This window comes from Athene noctua, chromosome 1 (assembly GCF_965140245.1).
Source record: "Athene noctua chromosome 1, bAthNoc1.hap1.1, whole genome shotgun sequence".
Lineage (NCBI taxonomy): Eukaryota > Metazoa > Chordata > Aves > Strigiformes > Strigidae > Athene > Athene noctua.
This window is the reverse complement of record NC_134037.1, coordinates 132,001,419-132,019,691: the sequence shown is the minus strand read 5'-3', so window position 1 is coordinate 132,019,691 and position 18,273 is coordinate 132,001,419. Positions and strand designations below refer to the sequence as shown.

The 18,273-nt window shown below is 53.5% G+C and overlaps 1 protein-coding gene across 11 annotated transcripts; it reads right to left on the bottom strand.

Moving 5' to 3' along the window:
* Positions 1–1,333: 1,333 nt before the first annotated feature.
* Positions 1,334–17,713, bottom strand: IFFO1 (intermediate filament family orphan 1). Of its 11 annotated transcripts, XR_012632851.1 has the most exons (11): positions 16,851–17,713; positions 11,067–11,127; positions 10,883–10,978; positions 10,512–10,652; positions 9,998–10,060; positions 9,405–9,589; positions 8,808–8,928; positions 8,050–8,142; positions 7,729–7,859; positions 6,964–7,159; positions 1,334–2,839 (listed from the first exon to the last, which is right to left on the bottom strand). XR_012632851.1 is itself a non-coding variant. In XM_074896396.1 (10 exons), the coding sequence occupies exons 1-10, from the start codon at positions 17,540–17,542 to the stop codon at positions 7,057–7,059; spliced, it is 1,686 nt and encodes a 561-aa protein (XP_074752497.1). In that variant the 5' UTR covers positions 17,543–17,713; the 3' UTR covers positions 2,846–7,056. The 11 variants fall into 11 exon arrangements, 10 of the variants coding, with proteins under 10 accessions (XP_074752497.1, XP_074752511.1, XP_074752522.1 ...); XM_074896396.1 differs by lacking the exon at positions 1,334–2,839 and having other exon boundaries at positions 2,846–7,159; XM_074896410.1 differs by lacking the exon at positions 1,334–2,839 and having other exon boundaries at positions 2,846–7,159; positions 8,050–8,139.
* Between the last annotated feature and the right edge of the window lie 560 nt (positions 17,714–18,273).

Here is an 18,273-nt window from a genome sequence, read left to right as displayed (position 1 = left end):
CAAACAAGCCAGCAACCTTTGTTGGCCTTGCTCTGAGTTCTGGGACAGAAAAAAACTAAGTGGTTTGTGATCTCTGTAATGTCCATCTTTCCAGTTACAAGCTGGGTGCTGGACCCCAAGCAGACACTGAAATGTCACTGAATGCACATGGCCTCCAGCTTCCCCATCTCCTCAGACTCTTAGTATGCCTTTCTCAGACTGACTAAACTGCCATCTAGACCATCATCAAGAAGTGACTTCAGGCACTGGGCAAAAATGCTCACGTGTTTGGGGGGTTTTTTTTAAGGAGCAAAATAACTAAACTTTTCACTCTCAAAACATTTTCGTCCAGCCTGAAATCATGGTTAGGGGTCTTTGCTCCATCTACTCCGACTTACAGTGCAAAGCAGGTCAAAGCACACCAACGTCACACGGGGATAAAAGATATTTAAAGATGCCATCAGCGTCAGCATCTGTCTGAGAACTCACGTGAGATTGCTTGTGAGCCCTGCCCTCTTTCCAGCACTCCTGTTGTCCTGGGGATGGTTAGTCACTCGTATTTCTTTGCTTTTAGATGTGTCTATGCTTAAATATTGGCTATGTACATATGGCAACAGAACCTATGTTTTGACTCTATTTAAAAATGTTTTAATGCCTCTTTGCATTTTTGACTAAGATATTTACTCCTTTTGAGAGTCTATATCACTTCTACATATCAAAAATGGTGTCAGCTTTGTCTGTCAATTCCTTGTGTCTCCATAGATCTGTGCAGGTTTTTTCCATTCCTCCGTGATTTCTACCCTCCTCCCTTCTCTACTGGTTTCTCATTGGTTTTCATACATGGCCTGTCAGACTAATCACTGACGTCATTTGTTCACCCGTCCACACAGGTTTTTTTAAATGTCGTCCCCCATGCACTTAAAAATTGACATCAGCAAATCATGGATTTCAGCAGCCAACGCTCTTTCGTCATGGCTGAGGTTAGCATGCTTTGCAAAACACCATTTGCAGGAACGCAGCAACAGTGCTGTGCCTTTTTTTTTTTTTTCCAGCATCCCCTACTCCATTTCCCCAAGGAGCCTCAGGCTTTGCGCAGTGGCTTGTTCACTGCTACAGCACCCCATGCACCTCTACATTAGCATTCTCTAGGGCATCTGTGCCTGGAAATGCAGAAGTGTTTATTCTCAGAAGATCCTGTCAAGGATCCTCCTTAATTGCTAATGGCCTGGAAAGTCCTTCATCATTCCCCTCTGACCACATTCTGCTCTTTCCAAATACAGAACACACATATCTGGTGAGTACATCTCTTTTTTTTTTTTTTTCTTTCCAATTTCAGCCAGGAAAAAGGGTTTCTATTACTGCTAGGATTGATTTTTTCTTTAAATATAACTAGAACAACTTGTTAGTGTCCTTAGACATCCAGCTATTGTTATTTATTTCTTGATGTGATATGAGTAGCAGAAGACCTTTTTTTATACAGCTTAGTTTGTTGATCCTCCCTTCCTTTTCCCCCCACCCATAGCTGCTGCAGTTGTTACAAGGTTTATTTTTTATTAATTAAGGTCAGGCTTTATTATTATTTTTATTCATTATTCTAAGTACCATTGTCATATGGTCACTTATTCAAGGAAGTAGTTTACTGAAAGCTATCTTCTCAGGCACAATAAATCACAGGTTTTTTGATAACTGGAAAAACTCTTCCTTCCAAAGATCTTCCACTTAATCGTACTTTTTAAATACTTCCCTAAACAATTTCACTGTAAGAAAAAGCTGCAGAACCCCATGCAGTTCTCCATTACAGTATTTTTGTTCTGGGTGATGTCTGGATTTGTTTCTCAGCTGATGCCCTGTCTTTAGGCAACCATGAATCCTAACCCCATCTTCAGCTGTCACAAGGACATCTAAAATTATTGCCTTACTTGGACATGCCATCATTTGTAAGTTGATGAGAAACTCTCCATAGCACAGCATATTCTTCAGTATCCCCAGCCAAAGTCTTGCATGACAACATAATTTTCCTTCTCACACAAAGCAGAGAGGTACTTAACAAAATAAATCACCATGTTTTGTTTGGGGATTCAGGAGTATATAAAAGACTCTTCAATGTCATAATGAAACTGTGTCAGAGCACGTTGTTTGGGTGTTAGCTCTAGAGCAGATGTGATTTCTAGCACATCTTCCAACTCCAACTCACAACTGCTCTTGCCTATTCCACTCTTACCCAGTGGGTTAGATGGGTGAGCTAGCAGTTCTGTGATGTCACCATGAAAATTAAACCACATCTCTTCCTACCCTGAGAATTTCTATCTCCTCTTGCACCTGGTCCAGATGCAGTGTGCTGTCAAAGCTGAAAATGCTGCCTCTTCTTATCTGTTGTGGTGTTGATTCAGCTTAGTCATGATGTATTTTTGTGGCCGCTTGAGCTCCTTTTCAATACTGCTAAGTGGTAGTATGTATATCCTAGTATATATAGTATATCCCAGCTCTTATAGCTGCTCTCCAAGCTATGAAGTATATACCCCCCCCTCTAGCAGCAGACTTACAGCATCCTCTCCTTATTCCCGTCCCAACAAAAAGTGTCCCAAGCATTTAGAAAATTCACATCTAAGCCACCTCTCACAGTCTCATACATCCGGTGAAAGATACCCAGTGGTGACCGGGCTTCCCTAAAGCTGTCTGCAGCCCATCCAGTTCTCCATGCTGTCTCACTGCTGCTCTCAGCATCAATCGCTGTGCATAGGGGCTTGCCAGATGTCTTCAGGAGCCTGTCCATGTCCATCCAGGTGCACCTCCAAGGAGACAGCACTCTACTGTGTTCTGCATTAATTCTGACCTCTCCTCTCAAAAGGAGGTTTCTTACCTGTAACCAGAGTATTTGACATACTTGATCATCATGTGGAAGTTCAGGAACACTCTGTGCTACAGGTACCTGTGATAGCAACAACCATAAACATATAAAGAATATGGCCTTCTTGAGAACAAACAAAGCTTTTCCAGCAGAGGTACAAGGCTTAGGAAAGCCAAGCTCAAATCCAGAAACAAGAATAACTTTCTATGCAGCTTTGACCTCTCTTACCTCTTGGCTAAGAAACAAGACAAACAGAAGAATAAACAGGTTACCAAGGAAGCAAAAGTTGCTGCAGCAAAGGCTGTCAGCATCATATTTAGATCCCCCTAAGGAATCCTGAAATAAGGAAAAGCTAACTCACACAAAGCTGAGCTGTGTGGGACATGTGACAAAGTGCCTACAGGAGAAGGGTGCTGGGTGGAAACTACAGAACCTTAACTGGACAGACAAGTCAGACTCTTTCAGTTCTGAGACACGATCTAAAATAGATGGCATTCAAGAATAGGTGAAGGGAGAGAGTGGGCTTACTTAACACAGGGAAAAAGACCTGGTCTACTTAGTGGTTAGGTTGACTCAACCCTCTCTAGACCCAGTAAGAACATCCCACATCGATGCAGTGAGGTGCAAGGAGGGCAATGCTTCCCGCCCTCTCTATGGGAAAATCTGGTAGTCTTCCTCAAGAAACTCAGTGGGCCTGGTCTCAGAGCTACTATCAGAGCCAGGCAGGGTCTCCAAGTATGAGAGCTCAACCTTTCAGATGAGTCCCAGGGAACTTCACTAGGAAAGGGGCAGGGGGGAGGCCACTCTGCATGCCACAGGATCAGAAACACCACTGAAGTCCCTTGCCAAGAGGCTGATCTTAGCACAGGGAGCACAGAGCACAGCAGTCACAGCAGAGAACTACATCTCTTACCCCAGCTCAAAGGCTGATCGTGTCCCTCAGCACCTCACAAGTGGGTCTGTCCCAGCCCAGGGACAACTCTTGCCTCAAGGTAGGGGTTTTGTGCCACTGCTGATATAAAAGTTGTGCCTGTCCTCACCTAGACACAGCATTTCAAATGTTGGGGAGGGAGAAGACAGAGCAATCACTAGCATGTTTCCAGACTGCCCAAGTAAGTCCCCACCAACAGAGACTTCTGCAAGTTGGGGAAGCTGAGCCAACATGCCTAAATATTCAAAGGGAGGATCTCACTGCCAGTCCAGAGAGACATGATCTTGAAAGGATGGTTCATGGAGGTCAACCAGACAGCAGCCACAATCTCAAGACAGATGGTGACAGAGGAACTGCCCGGATGCATCTTGCCATGGAACCCCACTCAGTAAGACACATCAGTGCTTGGACTGTACTGGGGCAACAAACATTCACATGAATGCACGGACACCAAGTGAGGTAGGACTTTGTCCGCTGCATGCCAAGGCCTGCCCTGGTGCACTAAGAACCATACTAGACTCAGCTGCAACATGCTCACAGGTGAGCACAGTCAGCTGGAATGACTAACTGACCTGCTCCTCCAAAGTTCATTTCACCAATTAATCATCTTGGTCAAGAATAGGAAAAGGCACACTCCACCAGCAGCCAAGCTGCCCCTGGAACTAAGTCTTTCAGGGAGTTTAGGCCAAAGATTTTGGAATGGGCTGGGGTCTAAGGGTAAAAAAGATACGATTATTTCCTCTGAGATGAATGTGGACCAGCAGGTGTTCAAAAACCTGGGTCTTTGCTAGACAGTTTCTTCTGATATTGCTTCCTGAGCAGGTACTGCTGAGAGGTGTCCTGGAAAAGAGATGAGGTTAGGGACATGAGAAGAAACACAGCACTGAGCAGTTCACAGATGCTACAGTTCCCACCAGGGCTCACGGTAGAAAAAAGCAGGCTAGATACTCCCCAAAGAATGGAGAGGAGCCCACAGAGAGGAGTTAAATAGATGGAAGGTCCACATCTCCTCATATCCAGCACTGATGGACAGGTAGATGCAGGGAAGATGATCTGGCTAACAGTGGAGGCCTTGGGCTGTGCTTCTCATGCAGAGACATCGCTGAGGCAAAGGATCATGTCCTGCCAGTGAGATCTTGGGGGCTGTCACACTGGCTGGGGAATGGAGCCTATTGCTGGCAACACAATTCACCAGAGATCAGCATCTTGCACACACGGGTGGGGGAGATCTCAGTTTCACTGCAAATGAAGTTCTGACGAGCAGTGTGGGACTGGGGTCCCCATGTGACCTGGTACACGGGTGTCTGGCAGCATCAGCTGCTCCTCTGGGCAACAACTGCCCGAGGCAGTGATGCCGGTCCTTCTGTGCTTCATGCTTGAAATCTCTCAGGGTACATGTTCTGCAGTCCTGTGGGTTTCTTAAGCAGTACTGAGAGGCCAAGGTACACACGTCATGGATTATGCACCAGGGAAGCCAGACTTAGCTAGCCACTCATGGAGATCTCCACACCAGAGAAAGAGCAGAAAACACTGCAGACACATGTATGGGAAAGGGGATTTGCATGAACCAGAAGAGCCTCCAGGCATGATAGAAAGTGATCCCTGATCTGCATGTGAGGCATCACCACTCAAAAGAAAAAGCCCAGATTAAAATATTTCCTTTGGCTTTAGCTCTTTTAGGAAAAAAAAAATTAAAAAGGGAAGAGGGAAAGAAATGGAAACGGTTGGGCAAGGTCTTTGCCATGGGCCTCACCTCCACGCCCTGTCTCAGGGCAGGCACCGAGGCACACACCTCCCACCGCCCGCAGAGCCACATGCAGCTGAGATTGGGGGAGCACACCTCTGCTGCTACCCAGCACCCTGCGGCTCCCACAAAAGACTCTCCCTGCTTGCCCCTGAGAGCTGGAGACGGCGTTTGCCAGCCAGAGCCCAGCCACAGCAGACCATGGGCTGAGGGACTGTCATTTCCCAGTGGCAGTTATCCTGGCCTGGAGGTTTCCTCAGCCACCAGCTTCTCCTGCCATTTGCAGGGCCTCGCCTCCCTGCTGGCTCTAGGCAGCCAGCATAGCCCACACTGAATCGCCGACGCGTGCCTTAACACGTCTTGCAGGCACAGGCAGAGGACCTCACCCTGCCCAAACCCCGACTCTGTGTGCTGCAGGCACGCCAGAGCTTGCAGCTCAAGCACAAGGAAGCCTGAGCTACCCAAGCCAACCCACAGAGATAGACTGTGGCACCCCTCAGCCCCTATTTTATCTACTTTACTTCATCTTAAGAGGTGATCCAGAAACTGCTGACATCTATTTTCTATTTCCTTCAGGATCTTTTGTGAGCATTTTTTTCTTTGAAGCTTCACCTGCCTTGGCTGGGCAGCCTGGGTCCACTGCTCAGCAGATGGCCCCGCAAAATGCTGCCTCTCAGCGGGCTGCTCACCGCCTCCGGCCACCCTCCCATCACCAGACGAGCACGTACAATGGCCACCCAGGCAAATGCTACAAAGAGACGCCGGTCCCCTCTGGCACGCCCAAGGGACGGGAGCATCCCATGGGAAGCCCTATCGATGGGGTCTGGTGGAGGACACCCCCCACCACCAGCACCCGTGGCAGCCCAGGGAGAGCCCACACCCGGCAAAGATGTAGAAAAGGAAACTGCCCTATTTAATGATCCCTTGCCCCCGTAACACAGACACGAGCGCACTGCCGACGTCTGGCAAAAGCAAAGTGCACGGTGAGCAGGACTTGGCCCCCGTCCCAGAGGAGGCGGGGAGGCTTGGGGTGCCCAGCGTGGAACGGGGACTTGCCGGGCATGTGGCCAGCAGCAAGGACAGAGAGAGCCTCCAGGCTCGGTCCAGTTGGCACCAGTGTCAGGTCCAGTTTGCAGGGAGGTACCGCTCTCGTTTGGCTCTGTGCGGTGCAGGGAGGGTGGGGGGCAGGTCAAGCGTACCAGGACGAAAGATGGATGAGGTGGGTCTCGGGGAGGCCTTGGAGAACGCCGCCGTGGCAGATTTGGAGCCTTCCTGCCCAAACTGTGGTTTAACCAAAGCAGGGGAAGGGAATAGAGAAAGGGCTGGAGGCTGAGTGGCCCAGGTGAGGGCACTCAGGTCTATCTAGCTATTCCCATTTGCAAGATATCCGGTGGCGGGGGGGGGGTGCGGGATCTGCCAAGCACCCCAAAACAGGAGTGAGCCTGGGTGATAGACGTTTACCAGTGGCTCCACGTCCCTGACAGTCTCTCTCAGGCGTGGCTCGGGCACCCCCCGTGCCAGGAAGGGGGTCCGAAGGAGCAGGGCCTCCCCTCATTATCTGATGGAAGCGTCGCTCGGGGGGTCGCGGTCGGACTCCTCACTCTCCTCGTTCGGGGCCGACTCGCTGTTGGAGGCTGGGGTGAAGGCAGGAGACTTTCTGCGGAGAAGAGTAAAGGGCAGCGGTCACAGCACCACCCAGGGGGAGGGAAAGGACCCAGTTCAGTGTGGGCAGGGAGCACCAGCCCACACCAGGAGAGAAGCTGAAGTGCTCCCCTGGGGCACATGTGGGTCTGTGGAAATCCTTGGGTGCTGGGAGGGTGTCCCAGAGGACACCAATCCAGAGCATGAAGCAGGGCTGGGGGAGATGCCTGCCCAGAGCAGGACCTTGCCAAGGCATGTGAGGCTAGAGGCCAGTGAAAGCCCACCACGGAGGTCCCCAGCCTGGAGCCACCCTGGTTCCACACATCCATGAGGAGCTACACAGTGTCCCTGCACAATGGCAGCTCCTCTCTCCATTGCAGGGGGGATGGCTTCACCTGTCAAAACTGACTCCTGTGCACAGCCCATCTTCTGCAGAGGCAGCACCATGACCTGTGTGGAGGCTGGTCACTTTGGGAACTGCCCCCTCTCCGTGTCACACCAGGGCAGGGCAGGAGTGCTACCCTGTGCTTCAACTCCTGCTCACCACCACCCTGGCTGTATCCCAGTCCTCCCGCTGAAGCTCACCTGTCCCCAGACTGGGTGATGAGCCGCCGGCAAGTCTCCATCTGCACGTCCAAGCCTCGCTTCATGCTGCACATCTCCATGTACTCGTGCAGGTGCCGGTTCATGTCATTCTTGGCCGTGGCCAGCTCCAGCTGCACAAGGGAAATGGCGCAGAGATGAGCCCAGGGTGCACTGCAGGGCAGGAGGCACGGCCAGACCCAAGGCTGACACCTCCCACAACCAACTACCTGCTCCAGCATGGTGTCTCCCTCCCCCGGGTCCCACTCCCCCCCCCCATTTCACCCTGTTCTGTGCCACGCTCTCTCCACCTCCTCCTCCTACCTCTATTTGGTCAATGGTTTCCTGGTACTCCTTCTCACGGCTCTTGAACAGTGACTCCGTGTCCTTGATCACCTTCTCCAGGCTGTCATCCTGCTGTTGGGGAGAGCAGACAGCATGTTTAGAGGCAGGCAGGTGTCCAACACAAGGAACCAAAGGCAAGAGAGAAATCAGAGAAAGAACTGGCAGGAAAAGAGGAAGAAAAATAAGTGGTGTAGTATAAATAAGGCATTGAGTCAGTCCTGCCAACACGGGGTAGAGACCCAGGACTCACCACAGCCTGTCAGCTCAAAGCAAGCCTAACAAAGTGCAGCTTTGGAGAGCACAGACCATCCCCAAGCGTGACATATCACCAGGGGACTTCCGAAGGCTGAAGAAGCAGGATGGCAAGGGCTTTGGCCAGACATTGAGGCCTCTGTTTGGGCAGTGCTGCTGCACAGTGGGCTGGAGACCCTGAGCAAGGGACCACCAGGGACCAGCCCTGCCAGAGGAAACCCCTTCCGAGAGGGCTGTGGCTCTCCCCACACATGTGGACCATGCCCTCAGCACATCTTTCAGGTCCCTGGTCTGTCTAACAAGGAGACCTTCACAAGGATGTGGTAACGTATTCATGTAGAAATTATGGGGTGTAGAGGGGAAGCATCTGTACGGGCCTGCAAAGGATGGAGGGCCTGAAGTCTGGTCTTTGAGGGAGCATCTTCCCAGGACCGAGTGTCCCAACCCAGGGCTGGATCCTCGAGGGGATCTGACACCACTGTTACCTCCCCCTGCACCTCTGCGGCTGCAATGGCGTATCCAGAGAAGTCCTCCCAGAGGAGCAGCGTTTCTTCCGTCTCCTCCCACGTGAGGCTGTCACAGTCATCCTCAAAGTCATATTCCCTCCTGGGGGCAAGGGAACAGCCCATCAGCACCCAGCAGGGAAAAACCCCAGCAAGGCAGGGCCAGGTAGGGGGCTGCATTGGTGCCAAAAGCCTTGCCCCTGCTCACAGGCAGGGCTGCAGCTCTTGGAGGTTTAGCCAAGGTGAGCTCAAGTGCGCCCAAACCCAACAGTTGATGGGGAAGGAGCTGGCTTTATGGCAAATTCAGGCAGGAACCCCCAAAGGCAGAAATAGGGGCAAGAGGAGAGGAGCCGTTCCCGCCCACAGCATGGATGGGCTCAGGTCTCCCAGGGGGTCAGTCCCACCGTGCCGCAGAGCACAGGATGAACATACGCCACAGCAGCACCTCCCACCTCGCCCTCCCCAGAGAAGGGGATCCACAGCCCACCCCTGTCCTCCCCATCCCAGGCGCTGGTGGGGAGCCGGGAGCCAGAGCCTCACTCAACGCTGGCAGCAGAGGTGCGGAGCAACCGCACTCACAGCTGGTTCAGCATCCTCTGCATTTCCTCATTGATACTCATGGCCGTGGTCTCGTCCTCCTCTTCCTCTTCAGGTTTTCGGGAGGCATCGCTCTCTGAGAGTGAGGTGTCTTCATCGCTGACCTGCTTGCGCTCCCGCTTCCGCCCCACCGAGGCTGGGACCTTAACGGGAGACAAGTGCAGAGACTACAGAAACGAGGCCGGGTCCGAGGTCAGGGGCAGGTAGTTGGGAGGAGATGAAGGGGAAAGGAATGGTGGAGGGACAGAAAGGCAGGGAAAGAGAGAAAGAGAGAAAGAAAGAAAGAAAGGAAGGAAGGAAGAAAAGCGAGAGAGAAAGAGAGAGATGGGCTCATTATGATCAGGTTAAAGATGGTGCAATGGATAAAACATGGCTTTGGCATTTTCTAAAATTAAAACTAAGCAACTAAAGATGGAATCTATGAATCCGATGAGAAAAAACAACATGGTTTTTACTGCAGAAAAACTCAAATTGCCCACCACCCCAGTCCAGAGACAGGGAAACACAGTGACAGAAACAGGAAAAAAGAGACAGAGTCTGAAAAAGGTGAAATATGTCAATATTTACAGTCCAACCTTATTTATAGAAAGTTTAAAATTTGTACACTTTCCCAACTGAATGGAACTAACCAGTTGCTTCTGTAAGGACAAAGAGAGCAAGACAGAAAGGCAGCAACATTCAGAGAGAGAAGAGAGACAGAGACAGAGAGGAGAGACAGAGAGAAGATGACGGAGAAGGGAAGGGGAAGGAGAGAGATGGGGTTAGAGACAGACACTCAAGCAACTCGTCTCCCTCCTGCAGCTGCTCCCCTACCACTGTGGGGTCCCCGGGCCCAACACAACAGGTCAGCAAGAGGTTGAGGGGCCTCTCGATGCTCAAAGCAACATCTGGAGCTTTCAACCTCCTCTCTGTGCCCTTTTGCTTGGTCCTCCCGAGAGAGACGGAGAGCAAGGGACTGCACGGAGCGAGGGTAAGGGTGACCAAGTGTCTCCCCTAGCAGGGGGCTGGTGTTGTCTTTTCTACCTCCTTCGAAAACTCTCCTCCCCAGAGCCGGCAGCTGAGCCGGGAGCAGCAGCAGGCACTTCTCACCTGAAACATCTTGATCATGTCCTCACAGTTCCGCTGCTGCGCCACGTCGCACAGCTTGGCAGTGATGTCGATGCGCCGGCAGATGTCCATGTCCACCTTCATGGCCTTCTCCTGGATCTTGGTGTCCAGCTCTGTGATGTTCTGAACCCACGGTGCCACAGGAGGGGGAACAAAAGGAGGAAGATTAGGCAAGGCAAACAGCAGTCAGGGTCCCCACATTCCCCCTTGTGCTGCAGGACTGCATTCATACCCCTTCTTTGCTCACTGCACCCCGGACCGAGCACATGCCCCACCAAGGAACTGCTTTTCTACGCAGACCCACCCCTTGGGTAGGACACCGCTGCCGGGTCGGAGAGAGGTTAGGGACTCACATTGCTCATCAGTCCCTTGAAGACAACAAGCTCTGCCTTGAGCTGTTCCACCTTCATGGCCAGCTCCTCCTGGCAGGCTTCAGCCTCCTGGGCTTCCTGCCCCGGGTGGAAGGAGATGTGCAAATCAGCGTCAGCACAGGGCAGCTGGGGTGCAAAGAAAAGCGGGGAAGACAGCGATGCTCACCTCCTGAAGCTCAGTCACCCGGTCCTGAAGCTGGACACGCACCGTGTACTCCTCTTCCCATCTAGGGAGACAAACGCACCATTCAGATCCTGCCTGCGGAGACAGGAGGGAGCGGCAGCTGCTCACCCCAAAGCTATCTGAGAGGGGGTGATGACGGCACCAGGGCGGGAAGGAGAACGTGCCCAGGAATGCATCACTGCTTGTTTCCAGACGACGGCAGCTGCCAAAGGCCAGTCAGCTCCCCCCCCTTCCTGGCCATGAACCCTGCCCCACCACACTCTCTGTGGTCCTGACTGTGGGCCGGCCAAAGCTGCCTGCTCCACCACGGGGGGAGCTGGGGACACCGACCGAAGGCTCTGTGCAGCAGCTGCACTGCACGTCCTGCCATGCTGGGAATGAGCCATGGCCAGATGCAGCCCACCAGCCTCTCCACCCACCCTCTTGGCCTCTCCATTCACCCCCGAGCCCCTTGGGTCGCATTAGGTTCAGCTCCAACCCTCAGACAGGCTTGCTGAAGTGCAAAGATTGGACAACAGGCTCCAGCCAGAGTTGACCTATAGAGGAATCCTGTATATTTTGTAACTGATAACCATTGTGCTAGTGGGTATTGTGCTAGGTTATAACAAACCACCTATGCTGATGTAAAAAGTGCTAAAGCGTTGAAGTATTGAAGGCTGAACAACAGACCCCGAGCCAAAGCTGCTAACTTAGCATGCAATCATTAACGAACTATGTATGCTCTCACTAGTGAAAGATGCAGCTTAAACCGAATATTATCAGTAGTAAGGATGAAATGCTGAGAGAATGTATCCAACTCTCCTTGCTCAGCCTTGTTCAAGGATGAGAACCCTAGTATCTGGCCTTGTAAGAAACTCCCTTGGTTTCCCCCACCCCAAGCCCTGGCCAGGCTTTGGGTGGAAACCAACAGGAGGATGAAACCAGAAATTTTCTGCTCAAAACAAAGGTGCAAGTTATTCTGGCTTGCTGATTTTTGGTATATAAGGCTGGACTCGCTTGCAGCAACTTTGGATGCCTCACCTACAGATGGACACACCACGTAGGACTTCCCACTTGCTGGGAAAGATACTCCAAATCCCTGCTGCAACCAGGGCTGCCCAGCATCTGCAGATCCGGATGATGGTAATGGGTGCAAGTGGTGATGTGTCTTTCTTAATCACTATTCTCTCTCTCATGTGGTAATGATTTGATGCGCTACCCCGTATTTCCCTATTTGTTTAAGTGCATTATTCTGTCTTTTCTTACTGCATGTTTTCTGTATTACTCTGTTACATTTTTTAGTTATCCCCAGTAAAACATGCTGGTGTCCGAGTTTAACTGGTATCCTTAATCAGCAAAACGCGGATATTGCAGAGCTGCCCCCACCCACATCATATTTGTGACAGCGTTTGTGTGTTTGCAGCATTGCAGTTCAGGCTGTCCAGAAGCACAAAATCCAACCCAGTACCAAATCCCATTACAGCGCGAGTGGCCATGACAAGGTGTTAACATGAAGGGCTGATCTTCTTCCTGTAGCGGTGCAGAGGGCTGCCCTGCGCCAGGCCACGCTATCTGAGCAGGCTGCATAAAAGGTTGGATTAAAGAACACTTTCATCCTACAAGGAAGCAGGACAAATGGTCCCAGTTTACGCCACACTGGCCAGTGGGTACTGCATTAGGCTCTGTAGCTTTGCAAAAGGCTGCACTGCAAGGTGCCCAGCCTTGCTTTACAAAGACACATCACCTAGCAATTATTATATTCTATTTTACTGTGTGAGATCATCATCTTTGGCCACGCTGAGTGTTGGCCCAGTCCACGGTCTGTTGGGAGGCCACCAGGCTGCACTGCTCTTTGCTAAATGGCTATCCCACAGCAGACAGGTTGGCATGCTGCGGTGCGGCACAGGGCAGGGCTGCTGCATTCTTACCCAGCTCCTGGCTCTTCTGGGAAAGACAGTTTTCTCTGAGGACAGGGGATTTCTCTGGGAAAGCAACCAGAGCTGGGCCCTACCTGATGCTGCGATCTCCAGTTTCTATTTAATGCTTGCAAGCATCAACACAGGCACACTGTGACCCTGCATGAGGATGTGAAAAATCCTCTTGCTTACTCACACCAAGTTTGAAAAATAAATCCTAAAGTCTAGAAGATCAGAAAGCATATGAAAAGCCCTCACGTTTGTTATCTCGGGGTATCAGACAATGTGACGATGTGGGAGAGTCCTGGCTTACTAATTTCTAAGCTCTTAAAGTTGGCAATGCTTACTCAAACAAGGACAAACTGCACAGTCCTCATGTTGGTGTTGGCTCCATATCGCAGCTACAAAAGGGGAGTCAAAGGGGGTTCCCATCCGTTTTGGGGAAGAGGCAGATGAAGAGAGAGGGAAGGAGAAAGCTAAAAGGTACAATTGCCCTAATTGCCCTTATATGGGAACTGTTCAAATAAGGCCTCCCTCCCAGGGGAGAAAAACGCCTTGCACTGTTAAGAAAAAATTTTCAGCATCTTTCTCAGTGTGGCGCTTCCTCTCTTTTATGGTCTCCGCCTCCTTTCGGGTCTCTATATAGCCCGGACTTACTGGGGGAGTAAAAGCATATCTGCAAATCCTTGGAAGAATTCATTTCACACCGATGCTACAGAAGATGAGTGCAGATCAGATAAACACCGATTTAAAGGCAGGAGGCAACAGCAATTCACTCTGCGACGAATCCGCGCACCCACCCATTCTGAGCCTCTCTCCTGCTCACCTCCTGCCTGGCTCCTTCTTTCCTGCTCCCTCCTGCAATGCACCACTCCTAATAATAACCCACCTGCAGCACCGTGGCCGCTGCCAGGTCACTGCCAGCTGGAAGCAAGGCTGCCCCACATAACCCCACAGCCACCGGCGCGCGCCGAGGGGAGATGTACATCCTGCCCAAAGGCTGAAATACGGGAGAAAGCAGAGAGCGAGGGCAGGAGGGTCCCAGAGCTGGCTGCAGGCCAGCCCTCCCACAGTTGGGGATGTGACAAGATGCAGTGCTGTCCCTACAGCCCAGCTGTGTCCCCTCAAGAAGTTCACTTAGCAAAATAAGCAAAACCTCTCCCACCTTTAGAAATCTTGTTCACTGCAAAAGGCTTTACCCTATGCCGCACAGTTAGTGCACGCTGGTGCTGTGGGGCTTGAAGATGCATGTTTCCCTCTCCTGCCTTGGTTGAGCTTCACCTGAATGGTGAATGCCTGGCAACCTGGCACACCTCCTTGGAAGGCAATTACAACAACAAAAGATCTTTTTGTGGACATTCAATATATAAAAGAGGCTTATAAGAAAGATGGAGGGAGACTTTTTATCAAGGCCTGTAGTGACAGGATGAGGGACAACAGCTTTAAACTGAGAGAGGGTAAGTTTAGATTGGCCATAATGAAGAATTTTTTTACAATGAGGGTGGTGAGACACTGAAGCAGGTTGCCCAGAGAAGCTGTGGATGCCCCATCACAGGAAGTGTTCAAGGTCAGGGCTTTGAGCAACCTGAACTAGCGAAACTCCATGGCAGGGGGTTGGACTAGACGATTCTTAAAGATCCCTTCCAACCCAACCATTCTGTGACTCTAACACACTGTGCCGTAACACTACTCGCCCCACACCCCCAGCATGTCCTTGGAGCATCCCAGATAAAAACTGCTTGGGAATGCAGTTGTAGCAGATGGCACAAACCCAACGAGACTCTCAGATCCCCAGCGCTTGGATGATACTCGCAGGCACCCTTTGCCCCTCTCCATCCCACCCAGCCTCAGTCTGCTCCTCCCAAGTGCAAGCCTCTTCCCTGCTGCTGCATCTCTTCTCACCCCTCCCTATTGCTCCCACACCTCTCCTAGATTCCAGACTTGAATTTCAGGCCTGCATATCCAGAGAGAAGGTCCTCCTGTGGCACTGCTCCACGAATTGTGGGGTGTACGGTGGCAATGCTGCCCCAAAGACACCACAAGCTCAAGCACCCAAGCCACAGCTCTGAGAACCGGGAAATCTCACATTAACATGGTCTCTTCCCTCTGCCCCCAGGCACATGGCAAAGGGATGACACCAGCCCCGCTGTCCCCATGGCAGATCAGAGCCTGCCATGGCAGGGAGGTCTCTGCTCCCAGGAGATGTGGGTGTCAGCCCTCAGTATGGGGAAGGGTGTGGAAATGGGATCCTCCTGTCCCATTCCCCTGTTTGGGACCTGGCTACACCTGTCAGAAAGTTCCCAGTGCTGGAAAGGGTCTGGGGGTGGGGTCTGCTTTCCCCCAGCTCCTGGTAACACAGTCCAAAAATAGATACCACCACCAACATTGGCCCGCAGCAGCTCGTGGTGCGCCCCTGCCTGCCCACAGCGTCCCCATTCCCTCTGACACCCATCCTGCAGCCTTCCCAAAGCCCACTTGCCAGAGCAGGACAACCCTGAAAAGCTCTCCTTTCTCCCAAAGTTTCAGCAGCACTGACAAACCCAACTTGGTCCCCTCTGGCTGACCCAGTTTGAGCAGGGGAGGCTCCAGGCCAAAAAGGTGGCTCCAGCTCCCCACTCTCCGATCTGAAAACATAAGGCAAGGAGAGCTGCCTGCTCCTTGCTTAATAATAAAAGGCCTTACGTACACACAGCAATAGGTGGGAAAGAAGAGGTGCCAACTCTTCCTTTCCACATGCCTTGCTCGGTGCCTTTGGAGCATCCGACAGGCAAGTCTGCTCAGCCAAAGCCTTATAAAGCCGAAAACATAAGGTGTCATCTTGGATCCCCAGCCTTGATCTTGGCACCAGAGCCCTCAACTGTGAAGCACAGGTCAGCAGCATGGCTCCCGCGTAGAGCACACAGTTTCGCTCTCTTGGGTATGTAATCAGTTACTTTTTAATTGCTTCTAAAGCATCACAAAGTGATGACTCTTCTGAAAAAAAAATTTAAAAATTTTGACTGACTGACTGACGCTCGGGTGGCGTCAGTCACCGGCGATGGTCTCGCCCGTCCCGGCGCTGCCAGCCCTCTGCCTGATATCATCCTACGTGCGGATCTGGGACCAGCCTCGAAAACGGGCTTGAAACAAAAGCACTGCTGGCGCGATGCGAGAGCGGCAGCCGCCCCGCACGGGAAAGAAGAACCAGTCAAGAGATTAGCTTTGCATTCTGCTTCGCCCTTCTCCGAGGCACATGCCAAGCCGCAGCTATTTTGGGTGGGGAGGAAAGCCCCTGAAGAGTGGGGTGCTCCCGCACGGCTCGCTGCTGCTGAGGCGCCAGATGGGAGAGCACTGGGGAGGGAAAGGGCCCAGGGGAGCCAGCCGCCCTACCGAGGGGCTTCCCGGCACCTTGCTCCATAGCCAGAGCGCTCTCCTCCTCCCAGCAGTCCTTTCCAACACAAACCTGCTCACTGCTGCACGTTCACCTTCTTCACCTACTTTCCGGCTTGCTCCTCCTTCCCCAGTGTTTCCAGATTCCCTCCCCTTTTAAACGCCAGCTCCTGGAGTCACGTTATTTCTTCCCTGCTTAGAAAATCACTTCCAGCCGCTTGTACCGGGTTGGTAAGACGGGCAAAGGTGCAGCAAGCATCCCGAGAGAGTTCAAACACCAGGAGGCAAGTGAGGAGACCCAGGTGCAGACGCACGATTCCAGGGGTCCATGTGTTCGCCTTACAAGCGCCTTACCTCATGCTGCCCGGAGCCCGCACTCCCAGGAAGCCAGGCCAAGGCTGCCTCTCCCCCGCTGTCCGCTTCTCCCATCCCATCCCCACAGCCTCCCTGGCGATGGTGGGGATCCCTCGGGAGGTCTCCCACTCCCGCCGCCCCTTCTCACCTGCGCTTGTACTCGTCACGCTCCCTCTTCACCTTGGCCAGTACGTTGTAGAGGGCCCGGATCTCCGGGGTGATGGTGTCGATCTGCACACCCACCCCGTCCGGGTGGACCCAGGAGACCCCCGGTCCCTGCACCAGAGTGGTCTCTGGTCCCGGGCCCAGCCGTCGGGCTTGCGAGAAGGACCAGATCGTACCGGGCATGAAGCGGGAGGCGGCCGGGAAAGGAGTTGGCTGGACGGGGGCACCGGGGCGGCAACCGGGGGAAGCCAACGCCCGGGCCGGCGCCAGCGACAACCCCAGCCCCAGGGTGCGGATGGGGCCGACGAAGCCGGTCTGCACCGCCTGGTCGCGGCGTGGGGGCCCACGACCCCGGCCCCCCCCTCCCTCCTCCAGCGCCTGCTGCAGCTGCTTCTCCAGCTGCCGGTTGCGCCGCTCCAGCTCGTGGACCTTGGCCAGGAAGCAGCGGAACCGTAGGTTCAGCGTCTTCAGGACGCTGATGTTGGAGCCCAGGTCGTTGCGGAGGGCCATGGCGGCGGGCGGCGGAGGGAAGGGGCCGGGGGGCGGCGGGGCGGCCAGTTCCCCCCCGCCTAGGGGCTCGGCGGGACGCGGGGCCGCCGGCGGCAGCTCGGGGCCCGGCAGCCCCTGCTGCTCCTGCGGCAGGAGGAAGAGGTTGGGGCCGAAGAGCGGGTTCATGGCGGCAGCGGCGGGACAGGGAAGCTGGGGGGGAGCCGAGGCCGCCGGCGCCAATCACGGGGGGCGGGATGCGCCGGGGGGGGTGCGCCCGGCCGGCCCCGGCGCCGGGGGTGCGGCTTCCGCTGCGGCGGGGATGCGGCGGCGGGGCGGGAGAGACGCTCCCTTCCCAGCCCAGCCCCGCTCCCCCCTGCCAGCCCCGGGCGGAGCGAGCGGAGGAGGGGACAAGGCAGAAACAGGAGGGGACAAGGCGGAATCCTTCCTTTCCTCGCCCGGCCCGGGGAGGGGGGGGGGCCCGCGCTCCGCTCCGGCGGGTTTCGGGGTTCCCCAGGGCAAAGGGTTGGGGCACGGTTCGGCCTCCGCGCTGGCAGCCCCGGGGGCGGGCCCCTGGCCAGCACCGCAAGCTGAAATCCCACCGGGCCCCGATTCCCGCCAGCACCAACCCAATTTTTAAAAAATTATTATTTTTGGCGTAACCTTTAGTGCTTCCCCCAGCGCTGCACCCCTTATAAACGGCCCGACTCGCCCTCTGCACCCCCGAAGTCCCCCTCCAAAGGCAGTCCTGGCCCTGCTCCATCAGCGGCCGCCTCCGGAGAGCTGCCACCAGACAATGGCAAGCCAGAGGGCAGAGGAGGTGGCACGGAGGCAGCCAGCCTCTCAAATATCACGCTTGGCTTGCCTCTGGCTTTCTCCTTCGTTGTTCACAAAGCGGCCTCGGGTCTTGGTTCCTGCCC

Bases quoted from the DNA above. Each gene is read 5' to 3' on its own strand.
- IFFO1 (XM_074896396.1), bottom strand. From the start codon at position 17,542: ATGAACCCGCTCTTCGGCCCCAACCTCTTCCTCCTGCCGCAGGAGCAG. The intron at 10,061-10,511 runs GTGAGAAGTGCC...TTGTCCTTACAG, and splicing joins ACATGATCAAGATGTTTCAG to AAGCAACTGGTTAGTTCCAT. The intron at 8,143-8,807 runs GTAACAGTGGTG...TCTCCCCAACAG, and splicing joins CCGCAGAGGTGCAGGGGGAG to CAGGATGACAGCCTGGAGAA.